At 40.7% G+C, this 18121-nt stretch overlaps 1 protein-coding gene across 2 annotated transcripts; it reads left to right on the forward strand.

The window, feature by feature from the left end:
- Nucleotides 1-10228: 10228 nt before the first annotated feature.
- On the forward strand, nucleotides 10229-17674 carry gmpr (guanosine monophosphate reductase). Of its 2 annotated transcripts, none has more exons than XM_086280522.1 (9): nucleotides 10229-10536; nucleotides 13267-13386; nucleotides 13603-13686; nucleotides 13892-14065; nucleotides 14151-14232; nucleotides 15338-15444; nucleotides 15943-15985; nucleotides 16378-16537; nucleotides 16902-17674. In XM_086280522.1, exons 1-9 carry the CDS (start codon nucleotides 10450-10452, stop codon nucleotides 17080-17082), a joined length of 1038 nt encoding a protein of 345 aa, XP_086136648.1. In that variant the 5' UTR covers nucleotides 10229-10449; the 3' UTR covers nucleotides 17083-17674. The 2 variants fall into 2 exon arrangements, with proteins under 2 accessions (XP_086136648.1, XP_086136649.1); XM_086280523.1 differs by lacking the exon at nucleotides 10229-10536 and adding an exon at nucleotides 12041-12187.
- Nucleotides 17675-18121: the final 447 nt, after the last annotated feature.

Consider the following 18121-nt stretch of genomic DNA (forward strand, 5'->3'; position numbering starts at 1 on the left):
GGTGCTAATCCCAAACCAGGTCAAGTAAGGTGATAAGTTTTTTTTGGAAGATTCTCTAAGAAGTAACCAACCCTCAAAACTCAGGAGCTACTTTCAGAGAAATATAGTCATCAGATTGTCTGACTGTATTTTATATTTTGCATAATAAAGCAATGTGGATGTCCTTTAAATCCAACCAAAGTTAATGTCTGTCATGACTGAAGAACTGCAGGACCATGACTGTTCCTGAATACTTGAGCCTGCTGTGTATATTGTACAGCGAAAGATCAACCCATCATTTTCCATGTTAAGGCAGGGAGAGAGGTGAATAAAGCCGAGAGGCTTTACACTAATTAGAAATGACAGTTACCACTGGACTGCGATTAGTCTGGGAGTAAGAGTTTAAGTAGAGGAGATATTGATTAGCCTTCCTCTTCCCTCTAACGCCTCTGTCTTTCTCTGACCTTCTCGATAAAAACAGTGCTCTCTTACCCACACACACCCTCCTTCATTGCCATTAAATACCTCCAAGGACATGATGACAGCTGGGAGAAGGAGCGCGGTGATTCCAACTCGGTGATCCGTGCAGAATTTGTCTTAATGCCGGTTTAAAAGCAAAACGGGTACCAGCAAATGAAACGCGACCTGAGAGTAAAGACAAAATTAAAAATCCTCTCCAGACGTGGAAAAACAGTACTGCTTTCAACCATTTCAAAAAGCGCGTTCACCTCCCTGGATAGAAGTTCTTCACAAATTATTCTCACAACTAAACTTTAACCAAAAAGAAATGAGCCTTTAGTCTCAAACTGAGCAGTGACCTGTCACTGTATACACTGAGCCTTGAATAACCTCCATGTAGGGTGAGGCTTCAAAACACGGATGCTTGAGATCAATCCCTTGGCACACATTCTCAGTGTTCTCATGTTGCCACAAACTGGTTATGTAGTATCTGCAGCAGTAATGCTTTACTCTGACCTACAGATTTGTAGTTAAAAAAAACAGCAGTTCAGTTTAATTGCAGTAAACTGAACACTCAATTGTATTAGGTACACATTGCTGTTGAACCCCCCCCCCCCCCCCCTTTTTTTCTTAATTGTTTGTGGCATAGATTCAACAAGGCACTCTACTGTGTTTGAGATCCGTATTGAGATGGAAGCAGACATAAGAAAATGGTCCATGCCCTTTATGACCACATAAAGTGCATGGATGTGGTCAATACACAGGCAGGCTGTGGCTTTTTGATGGTGATGGTATGAGAGAATACAGCATTACATCATCAACATAAGAACAGGCATTGTTTTTCCGGTCTTCTGTTGTTCCAGGTTTGGTAGCCTCAGCTTCCTGTTTTTACCTGTTGGGCGTGGCACCAGGTGTGGCCTTTTTCTTCAACGTTCAATATGTTGCGTGTTCAGAGTTGCTCTTCTGCATATCATGGTTAAGATGAGTGCATGGGGAGAATATGCAAACTCCACACAGGATGAGTTGAATCAGTACATTCAAACCACGGTGGTTAGCACCTTTGCCGCCGCCATGCTGCCCCTTTTTGGTCAGTTCTCTGTAAACCCCAGAGATGGCTCAGCAGTTTCCAAAACACTCACACCAACAGCCACATTCAGCATCACTTACATCACCTTTCTTCCACATATTGATGCTCTGTTTGAACTTGAGTGGAACATCTTAGTCATGTTTACATGCCTAATGTAACTGGCTGATTTATGTTAAAAAGAGGTTGAAAAAAGCACCCGATGAGTTTATTAGCAATAGCAGGGGCAAGGTGCACAGGTCTTTGTAAGCCTGACACTGTGCTAAAAAATTAATTGCAGAAAAAAACAGCCAATACCTCGAGTCATAAGCTCTTTGCAAGGTGAAACTTTTGTCACATTAAGCTAAAATATTTCTGATTCCACACAGAGGTGCATGAATTGCTTGTCGAGAAATTTCCATCAAAAAATTCAGAAGAATGGAAAGAAAACAGTTTAGTTATTCATTGAAGACTGGGAATTTCTTTGGACGAGCCTAATCTGCTGCATATTTTTGCTCAGTCACGTTTCAATAAAACACGTGTGTCTGAGCCGAGAGCCTACAAAACTTTGATGATTCTAAAACATGAAAGTTGGTTGTTTTTAAAAAGCTCACCATTAGAACCAAAGAGCAAGTCAGTGAGATATAATGTGTAAGTGATGCTGCCTGTTGTTTTAGTCTGACTGTACTATACAGGGAGCTCATTTATATTGTGATGGTGGCCTATAAAGAGCTGCAGCAGGACTCAGAGTATGTCAAAGCAAAACTACAGCTAAGGTTGTGGATATGAATCATAATGTGCACAGAAACAGGAAGTTGCTTTGCGTGTGAAACAACGCAGACATCCTGCAGTCAGTAATACATATTTCTTCTGAATTGATTTACTCCCAGGAGCGGTTTATTATAAATGATAGAATAACAGCTTTTTGATACAGATCCTTATCTAATAATTTGTGCTGCTGCCCCTCCTCTTTACTTATTGGCATAAACACTACACTTCCTCTTTGCTTCCTTTCTAACCCTGGCATCTCTGCTGGCTGAAAACGAGTACCATAAAGCACCGTTTCTCAGGAAACACCTTTGACATTTACAGCTTGGCTGCTTGGCCAGTATTTAATGGACGTGCCCAATGGGAAAGACAAACTATGACTCACTGTACCTCTGATTTTTAATTTAAAAAGAATGAAACAATTCTGAGAAATCCTTGATGCAGACCATCTCAAGTCACATAATCACGCTCCAGCAGTTATGTGGTATTCATCTTAACGGACACTGTGGTTGTGGGAATATAGAGGCGCAAAAAAACACCACAGGTTAACAAGAACTCGACTGGGTGTCAAACCATTGTCTCTGGGGAATGACGCACTTTCTGAACTTTGTTCTTCTTCTTAAACTTCTGTTTGTGTGTAAAAAAAACAAACAAACAAAAAAAGCAGAGCCTGCTGAGAAAAGACGTTATGCAGCATGTTGTTTGCGGTTCATGACAAATTTTACAGAGCTGTGCATCTTCCCTGATGGAGAAAAAATAATAAAATCTCCTTCATCCTCATCACCTTAGCTCGTCAAATAGAAAACAAATAGAATCTTTAAATTCTCATGATTTCAACTCGTGCCAGGAAAAGAACATCAAAGTTCTTCTCCAACTTCATCCTCCCTCTGCCATGTGGTCTTCACATCTGCTTGGCCCAGTGACACACTGCCGGGGGAAACACACTACTTCTGAACGTGCCGGAGATCTGGTTCCTTGGAAGCATCAGCTGGTAACCTAATACAGGGAGATACAGTCCAGTCTGAGTGTGTGTGTGTGTGCAAGTGCATGCCTCTGTGTTCTCTCAGAAGTTGTAAAGGGGACCAAACACCATCGCTGTGCCAAGATACACAACATTCTCCACCCAGAGGATTTAAACTTCATCATTTGCAAGCCGACTTCAGTGTGTTATAATGAAGTCTGCTGCTAACATGTGTCTTTGTGCGTATAACTGTGGCGCTTTGATGAATCATTTTAAAATCACACTGTGGAATAGGATGCCTTGCTCTTCCTGTTATTTCCAAGTTTGCAGCTGGGCAAATAAAAATTTAAAAACTCAAAAAATGTTGGTGAGATAAAATTATCTGAGGGGAATGAATATGTTTGTTGTCACTGCCTGCCAAGAGGCTCGAATGGCTAAAAATATGCATTTCACATGATAAGAAAATAAAGAACCAGATTGTTTTAATAAGCTGACCTGTTGGGTTGTTATAGGGAAACATGGTTATATACAATACAGGCATTATATACGAGTTCCACGAACAACGAGAGCTCATACAAGCATTTACATAGTGTGTGTGTATACCCTTGTATCTACCTGCTTCCCTTTCACCTACTTCCTACAAAAGCTCACAGCTCAAACACAGGTCGCAGCCTCCAGTTACGACTTGTGATAAGCTGATAAACGAAGAACACAGTTAAGAAAAAGCTGTTCCTTTCTTATCAGTTTTATTGCCGCGAAAGGTTTTAAAGGGCCAACACTGCTCTGCTTGTTTATCCGTACAGTACAGTGCGACGTGCACCACGGGGCTTAAAGATCAGTGGCCTTAGTATTCTCTGTAGCCTTATCTCATGTAGATTACGTTGATGTTATCAGTCACAGAGCGATAAAGCGTCGGGTCAGACTTCTGTGTATCCAGCCTCGGTCTTTTCCAAGCTCAGTAGTTTGAATGATTTTAAACTGTCGTTTCAAGATCCTTTTAGTTCAGTCTGTTTGTTGCACGTCGAGTCAAATTGATGTTACGTAACACGATCCCACGATCCGTTCAGTCAATTGAGAATGAAAAATGAGAGTGCAGTAGTTTTAGGGTGCAGTAGTTTTAGGGCTGATTTGCAAAAAGTCAGCTCATTTCAATATAGAGCACAAAAAAACAAAGACATGACTTTTTCATCGCAAAAAGTCAACTGTGTGTCGCAAACATTAGTCTGATCAGTTTGCCCGCTTGACTTAAATATTCTCCTTCTAAGCAACAGGATCAGAAGCAAATATCTCGTTCCAACCTCTTCCACGGTTGTGTGAAACTGTAAAGTGTGAGTGTTTATTAATGAGAGTTTGTGTAGCAAATAAATGTGAAAGAGGCTGATGGGAGTGAAGAGAGCGTGGAAAATAAAGGGTTTTTTTTTACCACAGAGAAGAGCTTTGGTTTCAGTGGTTAAAATGGTTTTAAGGTAACGGGATCAATTATAGACATTTAAAATAAGTTTAAAATAAACACATTTCTAACTGTCATATGAAAAATTGTAAAGTGCTGAGAGCCCGTTCTTTATGGGCGGGGCCTATTCTTTATGGACCTTTCTTGTGTGCGGAGCCTGCTTCCAACAAAGAGAATCAGGTCATTATGTCACATGAAATCCTATATAAAAACGTCTTGCTGCGTGTCTAAAACTGCAGTTAAAGAATATGTAGGGTTCTTAAAATACCTTCACAACTCTGTCAAGTGTGATTAATCGATGTATCAGTGTTGTTCATTTGAAGAAAAAAGTTTCCAGTACATATTAACGTTGATCCACTGATTAATGAAATGTTCTGAGACGTGAGCGGAGGGTAAAATGCGAATCTTTAGTAAACTGAACTAATCCGGGTTTACAGTGTGGTTCAGCCACACAAAAAACATCCGTAGCACAAATGTCCATGGGAACAGCATCTATAGGTCCATTACTTGATCCCAAGTCACTCACTGAAAAATGAGTTATAGCAGGCCTACTCCACAGGACCAGAAACAGAAGGAAACAAACTTGGGCTGGCTGTCTCAGCCACACCAGACTTATTTGGACTAGTTCTCTAGACTGAGACATTTCTGTCCCTTTATTCATATCAACACAGTCAAAATGTTCATGTGAGGCTCTGGCTAGTCTGAAGTCATTTTCTTGGCAACATTATTCCTGTTCTTTGAAAGATAACAGGTCCACGTCTGAAATTGTAGTAGGGTTCAAGTAGATCATAAACATAATCCCACAGAGAACAGCCGGGAAATTCACTTCAGTTGAACATCTTTGAGAAGGCCCAGCTGAACCACGTCCTGAACCTCGTCAGAAGGTGGTTCAGAGACAGGAGACTCAAGTCACTCAGGGTCAGTAGGATTTCTTCTACTTTTACTTCATTTCATTATTAAATGCTGCATTTCTTCCATTTGGCACAGAAGATTTTCCAAACATTTGTGTTCTTTGTCTTTTTCTTTTTCTCTCACTTTTAAACTTGGACAGCAGAGCAACAATGTTGCTGTTCTGCTCAAGGAGAAACTCTTGCTTGTTCTCAAGCACAATCAGGTCATTCTGAATTGTTTTGATCTGCAGTTCTATCTTCAGGGATACCTGCTGTGTCTCTCTTTCCTGAATATTCTGGGGCTCCATCCGCTGGGCTATTCCTCTCTCCGCTGACTCAGTAGGTCTGTGTGATTCCTCTCTCCTGTCTCTGTCAGACACCGAATTGTTTAACATGTATTCATGTTGCGACATTTAAAAGTTTAATGCAAACAAACAAACAAAAAACTGACCAAAGACACTGATTGACTCAGTCATTTGTCTTTTTCCTTCACATGGTTCACCAGACTTCCCTTCCCTGCTTTTCTTTCTTTTTACTTTGCTGTCTAATGAAGGTGACTCCCCCTTCTTACTGCTTTCAGAAATACTGAAAGTAGTAAGAAGGGTGGGGAACAAGTCCACTGGACTTGATCTGTTTCAGCGAGGGAGTGGTCTTTATCACATGATCGGTCTGTCACATTATTGTGGAGGAATTTTGATCCACTCTTCTACACTCCACAATGTTGCTTCAGTTCATCAAAGGCCTTTACAGTTAGATGTCTGGATGAATTTGCTGGGAAGGCCACCCCTGAGAGGTGTAGCATTCTGCTAACACACACCTGAGTGCTCTATGCTGATGCTCAGTTGTTTATCAGTATATCAGGCCCAGGGTCAAAAGAATATTTGTTTCCCCTTTAAATAATATTTTCTCCTAAGGAAATATTAATCAAGTGAATCTGAGAAAATAAACAGACCTCACATACATTTATAAAAACAATATACAAATATTTAAACTTTAACCTTAAACAGTGACATTTCTAAACATATTTGCAAACATGCTCTTTACACCAATGTAACATTTTATTATTTAGAGATCCATTATAATATCTTTCAAAAAAGCATCTCTTCACAGCCCTCCAAAATCTGTTTCATGCATTAACGTTACTCTGGAGCTAACAGTGCTGATGAGACTTTATCTCTGCATTAGGCTGAGTAATATGAGACTGGATCTGTGAAAAAGGTCTGACTCCTTGATCCTACACAAACCTGTGCTCTAGATTTAAAAACGATGGTATCGCATGACTCAGTCTCTTTCTAAGCTCCACGACCTGCAGCAACAACATGCTGCATACATACTATTAATAACACTGATATAACATTAATAACATATAATACTCTAACATACTATTATATGTTATATGATTTTAACTCTCAAGCAACTAAGCACTAAAGTACTGAAGCATTTGTTTCAGTAGTTCAAATGTTTTTGTTCCATATACCTGTTTCTGTTGGTAGTATTTTTGCTAATCTTATTGCATGAAATTGTTGTAACAGCTACTCTTACTTCTATTATTAATAGAAGCTTATTACTTATTATTACTTTTTAATTATATTCTTATTATTACTTCTATTTAACTATTTTCCAGACTCAAATCATCTGCACAAAATACTTAAAATCTTACATACAATATAGTTTTCATACATAATGTACGCTCACTGGAGTATACATTATGTATGTATATTAGAAAACTTTATTAGATACACCTTGCTAGTACCTGGTTAGACCTCCTTTGTAACATAGATTTAACAAGGTGTTGGAAACATTCCTGGAGATTTTGAGCCATATTGCCATGATAGCATCACACAGTTGCTGCAGATATGCTGGCTGAACATGCATGATATGAATCTCCCATTACACTAAAATGTGCTCTGTTGTTGAGATGTGTTGACTGTGGAGGTCATTTGAGTACAGTTGCCGTGTTCCAGGAACCAGTTTGAGATGATTTGAACTCTGCGACATGGTGTCTTATTATGCTGGAAGCAGCTGTATGATGATGGGTACACTGTGATGGGATGGACATGGTCAGCAACAATACTCCGGTAGACTTTGTTTAAACAATGCTCAGTTGGTACTAAGGGGCCCAAAGAAAATATTCCCCACACCTCTGCATCACCAGCAGCCTGACACAAGGAAGGACGAATCCGTGCTTTCATGTTGTTTACATCAAATTCTGACCCTACCCTCTACATGAACTGAAATCGAGGCTCATCAAAGCAAGCAACATTTCTCCAATTTTGGTGAGCATGTACAAACTGCTGGCTCACATTTCTGCTCTTAGCTGACACGAGTGACCCCCGATGTGGTCTTGTGCTGCGGATGCCCATCTGCTCTGCATTCAAAGATGCTCTTCTGCAGTTGTTCCTCTCAGTTAGAAGCAGTCTGAATTCTGCTCTGACCTCTGAGGTCAACAAGGCATTTAAATCACTCAATGGATATTTTCTCTTTTTCAGACCACTCTGTAAAATACTCAGACCAGCCTATCTGGCACCACCAACCGCGTCACATTCAAAGTCACTTTCTCACCCATTTCAATGCTCAATTTGACCTAAATGCACTGAGTTGCTGCCATGTGATTGGCTGATTAGAAATTTGCATTAACACTCAGTTGATCGGGTGTACCTAATCTTTTTTTTTTTTAATAGAGTTATACCGTAGTTAAAATTAACCTCACCTTTATCAGCTGCGATGTGAAGAGATATTTTTACTAATGCATCACTAAAAACAATTACAATTCAATTATATATTTTGCACTGGTATTATCACAAAATAAATAAAAGCTGAGAGATGATAGAAGAATGCCTCTGCATGTGAACATCAGGAAGGGACATCCTGTTCCCAGGAAAAACTTAAACAAGTGTTGTGTTGACGCTCCTCTTCTGACGTTCATATAGTATCTGTTTTCTGAAACTCTGCTGACATCTGCTGGTTTGACCGGAAACTGTAACGGGGCTCTTTATTTCCTCAGCTGCTATTTAAAAGATGCTACTGGGTTTAGTATGAATACACTGACTAATAATAATAAATATCATTAATAACATAAATATAATAAATGTAATTGATTCAGAGCGTAAGGTTGCAGGGTAAGAAATCATTATAATACATTTTTAGCGTGTTGCTTATGAAAGATGATTTATTTTTATGAGACAAAATGGTTTAGGTGTAATTAGAAATTTCTAGTCAAACACAGAAACGTTGGTACTGGGTCTGTGACTCAGGGTTTTGTGTTTATTGGTTAATTTATATTCTTGGATTATTGTCATTCTTGGTTTTCTGCTTGTGTTTATTCTTAGTTCCCAGGATTTAATTTTCTGTTACTTTGCCTTCCCCGTGTTCCTCGTCTAATCACTCGTCTTCATGTTCCCTCTGTCTCCCCAGTCAGTTATGTCTCTATGTCTCAGTGTCAAGTCCACGTGTTTGTTAATGTCTCTTGTCTCCTGTTTTATTTTGATAGTCCCTGTCCTGTGTGCGGTGCATTCTGCTTTGCTTCCTTTGTCTCTTTATGTCTAATTAGTCCTAGCTGTGTTTCCCTCCTGTTTCTCACTCCCTCATTACTGCCTCTGTATTTAAGCACCGTGTTTTCCTTTGTTTGTTGCTAGTCTGTCAGCGCTTCTTCCCCTGAGTCAGCTCCTTGATGTTTTGTGTCTCTTGCCCCTCTCTCTTGGTTGTAAGATCTTTGTAACATTTTCCTAGTCTCCTCATGTACTCTAATTGCCTTCCTTTTTCTTTTTTTTCTTTCTTTTTTTTTGAGGGGGGGTGGGTCCACTTATTCCCTTATTTTCTTATCCAGTTTGCTCAAATTTGTAAGGACACAATTCAAACCATGCTGAGTTTTCAGCTAATAGCTCTCTAAGAATCCCCTTGTTGTTGCTACAACTCCATGTAATGCCTGTCTGATTGTGTTAGCTTTAGCATCTTTTCTAGATTCAATTAAAGAATAAACGATGTGTTTTGTGACAGGCTGCAAGTACCAAAGTGTCTAAAGATAGAAAGATTTAAAACTGGTTCTTTGCTAACCTGTCGAGTTGTTGTTGTTCTTGTTGTTGGCTAGTCACAACACAGGCTTAAATAATTCATATAGGGTTAACAAAAAAAAAGATATTCCTCTGAAAATGTTCACGTACAAGCACTGGCCAAATGTTGACAGAAACACTTGAAACACCTTCAGAAAGGCCTTGGTAGCTATTGCTGAAGACAACTTGACAACAAGAAAGTCTGGCTCCTTGAAAGCAAAATATAAAGAAATAAGAGGTGGCTCAAGACTTTTGCACACTACCGCACATGTGTGCATATGAATCTACGTGACTGATTTAGTTTTTAGTTTTAGCTTTTGTTTGTTAGCTTGTCCTCACACTGTCTTGCCCATCGACAGCAAAGGGAGCAATGCCCCAGCTGGACACCAGGTGTGCTCTTTAGCACTGCAGCACGCGAGCCACTGCAGTGCTGCCATGTCTGTGTGTGTGTGTGTGTGTGTGTGTGTGTGTGTGTGTGTGTGTGTGTGTGTGTGTGTGCAGATGGGACAGCCCGGACCTGCTTGCCAGCTCAGCCACTGCTGCTCCTGCCATTCAGCTGAAGAGCGGCGAAGGGGGGAGGCACGCGAGGCTGGAGCGAGAAAAAAGACAGAAAGAGGGGGGAGAGAGAGTCCAGGCCCAAATAAAGACATGGGGGCCAGGACTGGGCTGGGTCCCGCTTTGCTATAAAAACGCTGGCCTCCTTGAGACTCGGGTTTGGTGGTTGGGGCTTGGGACCAGCGACCACCACAGCTGCTGCAGTCTTCCTCGGGGGAGCTACGTCTGCATACTCACCATCATCGTCCTGGTCATCATTTCTGGGGGCATTCAAGATGCCTCGAGTGGACGCAGACCTCAAGCTGGACTTTAAAGATGTCCTTTTCAGACCCAAGAGGAGCAGCCTGAAGAGCCGCTCAGAGGTCGGTCCTGTTAATTACGTCTGCTCATTACGCATAACTCACGCATTACATGTATAGTGTAATCAACCATCAGAACAGCTCTTTGGGTTAGACAGGTGTATTCTCCTGCGCATTGTGCCGCAATATCGTGTTAACTGTTTGTACATGAGGGCAGATTGATGAGGGTGGCGTCCTGGAGCTGTCTAGTTCTGATCAAATGCGAAAAATACTTTACATTTACTCCTAAATCAACAAAGATACCTCGTTGAAGGAGTAAAATGCGTCCTTGTCTTGTTTAATGTTGAGCTATCAGGTGTACACTGCCTCTGTGCTGGGCTGAAATAGTGTAACAGCGGAGTGACCTTCTTAAAGGTGACAGGAAACAGGCTGGACACAGGCATAAAAGAACATTTTGATCAGTTTGGCCTTGATCTAGTTACCTGTCATTATTATCTAAAGCAGACTAAGCAGGCCACATTGTGTCCAACATCACCATACTTGTGGTGGCACTAGATCTAAAGCAAAGAGTTTGAGCCCTCTGAGGGAGCAAGCAACATGAGACACAGGAGACTTCTCAGAAAAGTTGTTTAAAAATAGGACGGAGCGTGTTGCAGCCAACCAGAGCACATTCCACATGCCACAGAGATATCAGTATAACAGCAGCTTTAATCACATCGATTCAGGTCTCAGACACATGTGTGGCACCTGATGAATGCGGTTTGGTTATTTTGATATTTCAGATCGTAATGTGGGCAGCGGGCCGCGACTGAGACCACTGGATGATTTATTTTAAGTACATATTTTGCAGTGATGTGGTTTATTTTCAGCTTGATGGTGTTGGTGGCGGGGGTTAGTCTTTATTATGACAGGACAGACTGAGAGTAGACAGGAAGAGAAAGACAGCAGGGGGAAGACACACAGCGAATGGCCCTGCAATAGCCTTGCTGCACATGGGTCTTCTGCTCAACCTGGTGAGCTACACCAGCATCATTACTTTCTCATTATTAATGGTGAATAGAAAGGAAGTAAACTGAAAGTCCTGAGTCAGTGTGCAGCATCTGCTGATGTGCTGGAGCGAATCAATATAGACTATAGAATATCTCCCTCGTCCATGTCTTCCACCTCTTTCCTTCCTCTCACTATTATGAGGCATGACCTCATTATATGCCCACATTAAAAGTTATGGTGCATTGCGTACGGTAAGTCTGTAGCTTAAGTAGCTTTGCATAATAAATGTCTTGGTTCTAGTCAACAAAAGCATTCAGCACTAAGAGGGAGCCATTTAGAAAACTTGTTTTTAACTGTTGGCAAGGCAACTCACCGTTATGTCCCACTTTTTGACAACTATGCCGACCATCTTTACCTTCTTTTTTTCTAGGTTGAAAATTTACCAGTTAGACACATTTCTACATTTTCTACATATTAATACTGATAGTTGGTGATTAAAACCCTCAATATTCTGATATTTTGGCATTTGTTGAGCCTAATTTTTTTTTTTTTGTTGGCATTTATAGCCCTTTTCCACTGGCAGCTACTCGGCATGGTTCAACTAGACTCGGTTTTTAGGGTTTTCCATTAGGTGGTAGAATCTGTGCCAAGGAGGAGAAATGGCTACACAAAAAACAACAATGTGGTCGCTGAGTCTGACTAGAAGCCATGCACGGAACAGCAGGTATACCATCGCCTTAACGTCCTCCACTGTTGTGTTGTGTTCAAATTATGTCACAGGACTGTGTAACAACCCCACACACATGGAACTCGATTGTAATGGAAAAACATCCAAAACCGAGATGAGTCGTGTAAGTACTAGTAGAAAAAGGCTATCACAGTTATTTACAAGTGAGAAGTTTCAGAGTGCCCTCTGGTGGACAAACTATGCAATATCACTCACACCATGGTGAAGGGTGTTTCTGCTGTCTCTTCTTTAGTTTTTAAAATTTTTATTATTGGCCGTTAAATGCAGATACTGAAAGATTGGCAAATAACTATTATCAGCCAATAATATTAGCCTCAGTAAACACATTTAGATTGCTTACATTAGCTAACATTAGTAAGCTATACCAGACCAAGTAATGCTACAGTAGTAAAGCCACCAAGACTGTTGAACGATGGTTCTGGGAGAAGATTCTTGAGTAGTAACAAAGTTCAGCGTTTAGATCGTTAACTGGAAAAAAGGTTTATTTTAATGATTTAATTTGAAAGAAATAATTTCCGCAAGTGACTCAAACACTTTCCTGAAAATGGTGCAGCTTGTGTGTCACATTGAGCTCAGCTCAGCACAGGCATATCCATTAGAAGCTGTCCATTAGATCTAAAACAGCGGTCTCCAACCTTTTTTGCGCCACGGACCGGTTTATGCCCGACAATATTTTCACGGACCGGCCTTTAAGGTGTCGCGGATAAATACAACAAAATAAAACTAGTACCAGTACGAAAAAAAGATTTATTCATAACACACGTGAAAAGACCCAGGAAAAGCGAGTTAACGATAAAAACGATAACAAAATAACGCTGAAAACTGATAAAAACCCTGAAAACCGTACATTTCACACCTGAGCCTCAACTCTCGCGGCCCGGTACCAAACGACTCACGGACCGGTCCGAGGCCCGGGGGTTGGGGACCACTGATCTAAATGATTCAGTGCACCCATGCACACTCAGGAGACGAGTATTAGCCTTCTCATATTTCCAAGAAAAATGACAAGGATAAAAAAATACTAATAAATTTTAAAAAATTCCTTCCGTCCTCAGGTGGATCTTCAGAGGACCTTTACATTCCGCAACTCTAAGCAGACCTACACAGGTATCCCCATCATTGCAGCCAACATGGACACCACAGGAACATTTGAGATGGCACAAGTTCTCAGTAAAGTGAGTGAAGACAATAGTTATAAAAAAATAAATAAATTAAAAATACATTTGTTTTATTTTGTATGGTTGTGGATTCATCAGCAGGTTACTTCTGTTCAAGTTGAAGGACAATGATGGATGATAGAGAGAATGTCAGTGGCCCAGAGTATCTAAGGTATTTCTGAATCTCTCATTTTCTTCCTGTCTTCCTTTCTGTCTGACTGCTTCTTTCTTTAGCACACCCTCTTCACAGCCATTCATAAACACTACTCTGTAGAAGACTGGAAAAACTTTGCTGCTAGTCACCCAGAGTGCTTAGAGGTAAGACTTCCAGTCTTTGCTTTAACGTAGTCTGTGTGTGTGGATTCTCAGTCATCCAGGTCATCGCCTTAAGAGCTGGAAAAGAAGGAACTGGAACTTAGAGAAGTCCAGTTGCCTTCTTTTAAGCTCTTACGACTTTTTACATGTATGTTGTCTCTCATAAGAAACTAGAAAATCTAAATAAAACACATTTTCATTCCCATAGCACGTAGCTGCTAGCTCAGGGAGCGGCAGTGCAGATCTGGAGAAGCTGTGTGCCATCCTGGAAGCCGTCCCTGCCCTCAAGTACATTTGCCTGGACGTGGCCAATGGCTACTCTGAGTACTTTGTGGAGTTTGTCAAGAAAGTCAGAGAAAAGTTCCCCAAACACACCATCATGGTAGGAAAGACAGTGCCTCACGTTGGCTGGCAGTTTGTCTCCTGGTGGATTATGGGATATTTAAGACTGTGTGCTGGTTTTGCAGGCTGGCAACGTGGTAACAGGAGAGATGGTGGAGGAACTCATCCTGTCTGGGGCTGACATCATCAAAGTGGGCATCGGGCCAGGTGAGTGGGTACAAAGGTCTCTTAACACAAAGCTGCACGGTCCTCAAACACAGAGACCAGCAGTGAGGCATGCAAACACAGATGAGACATAAGACAGAGACGTACAGCATTTTAAACCAAGTATAGCGGTCATGTTACACGCCATTAAGTTACTGACTCATTGCATGACTAATGTAGCCACTCTAACGTTGCTGTGGAGACATGAAAAATGTGGTTTTACTGGTACGATTACAGCAGACTAATGTTTGGGATCATTGTCATGCTGACAAATTAAGCCGTCGCCAATCGGACACTTTCCAGATGGTATTGCATGGTTTGTTTGTTTAATCAGGATTCCCATTCCCAGCCTCAGACTTATCTGTCCTTCCTGGGTTTACTTGCAAACTCAGTCCAACAACAACACGACATAAAAATGAAAGAAGCTGTTTTTTTTTTCCTAACACAGATAGCACTGAGTTTCATAGAGCGAATATAAAAATGGCAAAAATAATAAGATGAAGCTGCTTGTTTTCTAACGGGTGCGCCTATGAATCACAATCATTACTAAGCAGCTGAATACTAAAGAAAATTCCATCAATTTTGGAGATTCCCAACGGCAGTGGCTGAAACACAGCCCCAAACCAAGACGCTGTGTGTAAAAATGGCACTACTGTTGTGTTTGTTTGTTTTTTGCACTGCACACCATGCCAACATTTGGCAAATTTTTAGCTATTAACTCCTTGCGAATCACCTTGATGGTGCAAAACTCCTATTTTATGCTTGTCAAAATGTGTTGTTACCAAAAATGGTGCCTTTTTTGTGACAGCCTGCTAGTAAAAATGTGCCTTAAGATACAATTTTATGTGCAGACACAACACTTGACATGGGTGCCTTTATTGTGCTTTTATGGTTCACAGGTCAGTGTCACATGATGTAACAAACAAAAACACTCCTTAAAAAGTCAGGTGCATGATTGGACTAAAAGCCAATCATGCACCTGAGTAGTCACCTGACTTGAACAGATTAAAAAAGACGGCAGGTTCCTGTAGTTACAACAGCAGCAATCAGCACAGACAGAGAGAGAGATAAAGATGTGGTTCTCTAATGTGTGCTCTGACTGTTGCAGGTTCTGTGTGCACAACAAGGATCAAGACAGGAGTGGGTTACCCACAGCTCAGTGCTGTTATAGAGTGTGCAGACTCCGCTCATGGACTCAAAGGTCACATTATCTCTGTAAGTCCACAATATAATTTTTTTTAAATAAAAATAATGAAGTCAAACAGTAATTAAAGTAAATATTGGCAATTTCTGCAACAGTAGGAAAGCTGTCTGCAGAATATGCTGCAAATATGCAAGAGGCTGAAATGAAAATGATACAAAGCAGAGTGCAATGATGTGGTTTTCATGTAGATACTGAAAATGCATCAAAGAGATTTCCATTTTAAATTGTGTTGTACTTGGAGGACAGGGTGGCAAACAGTGAGCAACAGAAGAGCATTTATTGCTTGAAAGACCAGGTTTTTTCTCGTCAGTTCAGCAGGTGTAACACACTGTAAACATGTGCAAAAACCAAAAAACATGTGCGATTATGCATCACTAGATTTGTTCATGCATGTTACTGAAGGTTTCCAGCCAATAGGGGGAGCAGTTTAGTCCTAAAATTAAACATTAAACCTGCTTCTCTGACCTAATGTGAACCAGTAAACTGACATGTGTTTAACTTCTGTTAAGGATGGTGGCTGCAGTTGCCCTGGAGATGTAGCTAAGGCCTTTGGTGAGTAACCAACCCCACGCTGTAAGAAATGCCCCAGTTAAATTACAGTGAAGTAGTGGCAAATCTATTTCCCAGATTACTTTTGTATGTATATACAGCTTACCTGCTGTAATCTACAAAAAACATATCTTGAGGTAAAAACATTTACATAATGGTGTCACATACAATTGTGATTATACTGTTTTTTTTAGTCTTTTACGATATAATCTCCATGACTTCATGCCCTTGTCCAAATTCCCTGACTTCAGCTTCGTGTGCTTCCCCATTCTTCACACTGCATGGCTACGGGAATGCTGTGGTCAACAGTGCGCTGTGTTTGTCTCTTCAAACTTGCTGTGTTGTTCTATACATCTTACCTCTGTGCCTACTCTGGCTGTGCCTCTGCTCCTCAGGTGCCGGTGCTGACTTTGTAATGATGGGAGGAATGCTCGCAGGCCACGACCAGTGCTCCGGGGAGGTCATTGAGAAAAATGGCAAGAAGTACAAACTATTTTACGGCATGAGCTCCGACACAGCCATGAAGAAATACACTGGGGGAGTTGCCGAGTATAGGTGAGATAGTGATACCCTGAGACTCGCAGCAACACCTGTGAGTCATTCATTTTGGCTTCATCTGTGTTGCTATGGGAATTCCTTTTTTTTTTTTGATTGCTTACAGTAACAGTGTATTATTATAGACACACTTTAATCACTCAGGTGTTTGCAACATTTTTTTTCTTATTGAATCCATTTCATACTTTGATGATTCATAACACAGACAAAAGAATTCTAGAACTCCAAAAGTTGCCTTTATAAAAAAAAGATGAGCCCATTTTAAACTTTCATGCTCTGGTCTTGTACTAGAATAGATGAGAAGATATTTTACCAAAGAAAGGTTTCTAAAGTCCACCTTCTCACCTCTTTCCTTGGCTCCCAGGGCATCAGAGGGGAGGACGGTCGAGGTTCCCTACAAAGGAGATGTGGAAAATACCATCCGGGATGTGCTGGGGGGCCTGCGCTCCACCTGCACCTATGTGGGTGCCGCCAAACTCAAAGAGCTGAGCCGCAGAACCACCTTTATCCGTGTCACACAGCAGTCTAGCTATATGTTCACTTAAGGGGGTGGTACTACTTTCTCCCAGTAGCAGCAGGACCACATACAGACCTACACCTCACTTCACCACGCACCTGTTTCTCTCAGGATATCTGCTGTCCGAAAGCTTTCAACTCCTTCGGGCTGCAATTAAACCAACTCAAAAATTTGACTTGAATTACCCAGATGGATAACAACACTCTACTCTCTTTAATCTCACAGTGAGTGTGTTTCTATGCTTGCAGAAACCAATAAAGTACTGTTGTAATTTATGCAGACATTGTTTTTGAATGGGAATGTGCAAATACGCTTCACCTGCTACCTTTCAGTTTTGGGAAACGGCAGTGAAACTACTACAGTAGAGATTTTTCAGAAACTTGTATATAAAGTTGTTACTGGAGGATATTTCAACATTAACAACATATCAAGAGCAAGCAAGAATATGAGATTTGTAAAACACACTCAGCAGGAACGTGTTGGTATTAGTGGGAAGATCAATGATTTTGCTGAAGTGTATCCTAAAATGAATGTGCAAGTTGATATGCGAGATTAAGAGACTCCGGCCTTTAATTGTCAAGGCAGAAATTGTGTTGCAATAAACTGCATGGAGAACCTTGTGCTGGTTTCCTCAGTGGTGTTGGTCTTTCAGTTTGAACTGAGTTGGGACGCTTTCATAATGAGAATGAAGTCTTCACAGTTTGTGCATTTCAAGTATTTGGTATATTTACTTAAAAATGTGTCCCTCATTTTAAATCATGCAAGTCTAGAGATTTGTGCCTTTTACTGCATTGTAAAGTAACGTAACGATGCCATTAAACGCAGGAAATGAAAACCTACACTATGTAATGCATACTGTGATAACTAACAGTATTACATTGTTTATTGCAGTCAAGACAGAAAATGGAAGTCATTAATCAGTGAATGATTAACATAATTCCTCTTTCTGGACAATAAACTGTAACTAGAAGCTTTTGAGATTTCGGTTTCTTTTTCTGATTTAAAAGTTTCAACAAAAAAAAAGAAGAAGTGGTAAACCAACTACCAAGATGTCTGGCTTGGAGTTG

Source organism: Aulonocara sp. 'chitande type north' Nkhata Bay, linkage group LG22 (genome assembly GCF_057382095.1).
Source record: "Aulonocara sp. 'chitande type north' Nkhata Bay isolate Kocher_YH1m ecotype deep benthic linkage group LG22, A_spYH_male_GT1.1, whole genome shotgun sequence".
Classification (NCBI taxonomy): domain Eukaryota; kingdom Metazoa; phylum Chordata; class Actinopteri; order Cichliformes; family Cichlidae; genus Aulonocara; species Aulonocara sp. 'chitande type north' Nkhata Bay.

Coding starts and splice junctions, on each gene's coding strand:
- gmpr (XM_086280522.1), top strand. CDS start 10,450: ATGCCTCGAGTGGACGCAGACCTCAAGCTGGACTTTAAAGATGTCCTT. Junction 14,233..15,337: donor CAAAGTGGGCATCGGGCCAG/GTGAGTGGGTAC, acceptor TGACTGTTGCAG/GTTCTGTGTGCACAACAAGG. Junction 16,538..16,901: donor GGGGGAGTTGCCGAGTATAG/GTGAGATAGTGA, acceptor CTTGGCTCCCAG/GGCATCAGAGGGGAGGACGG.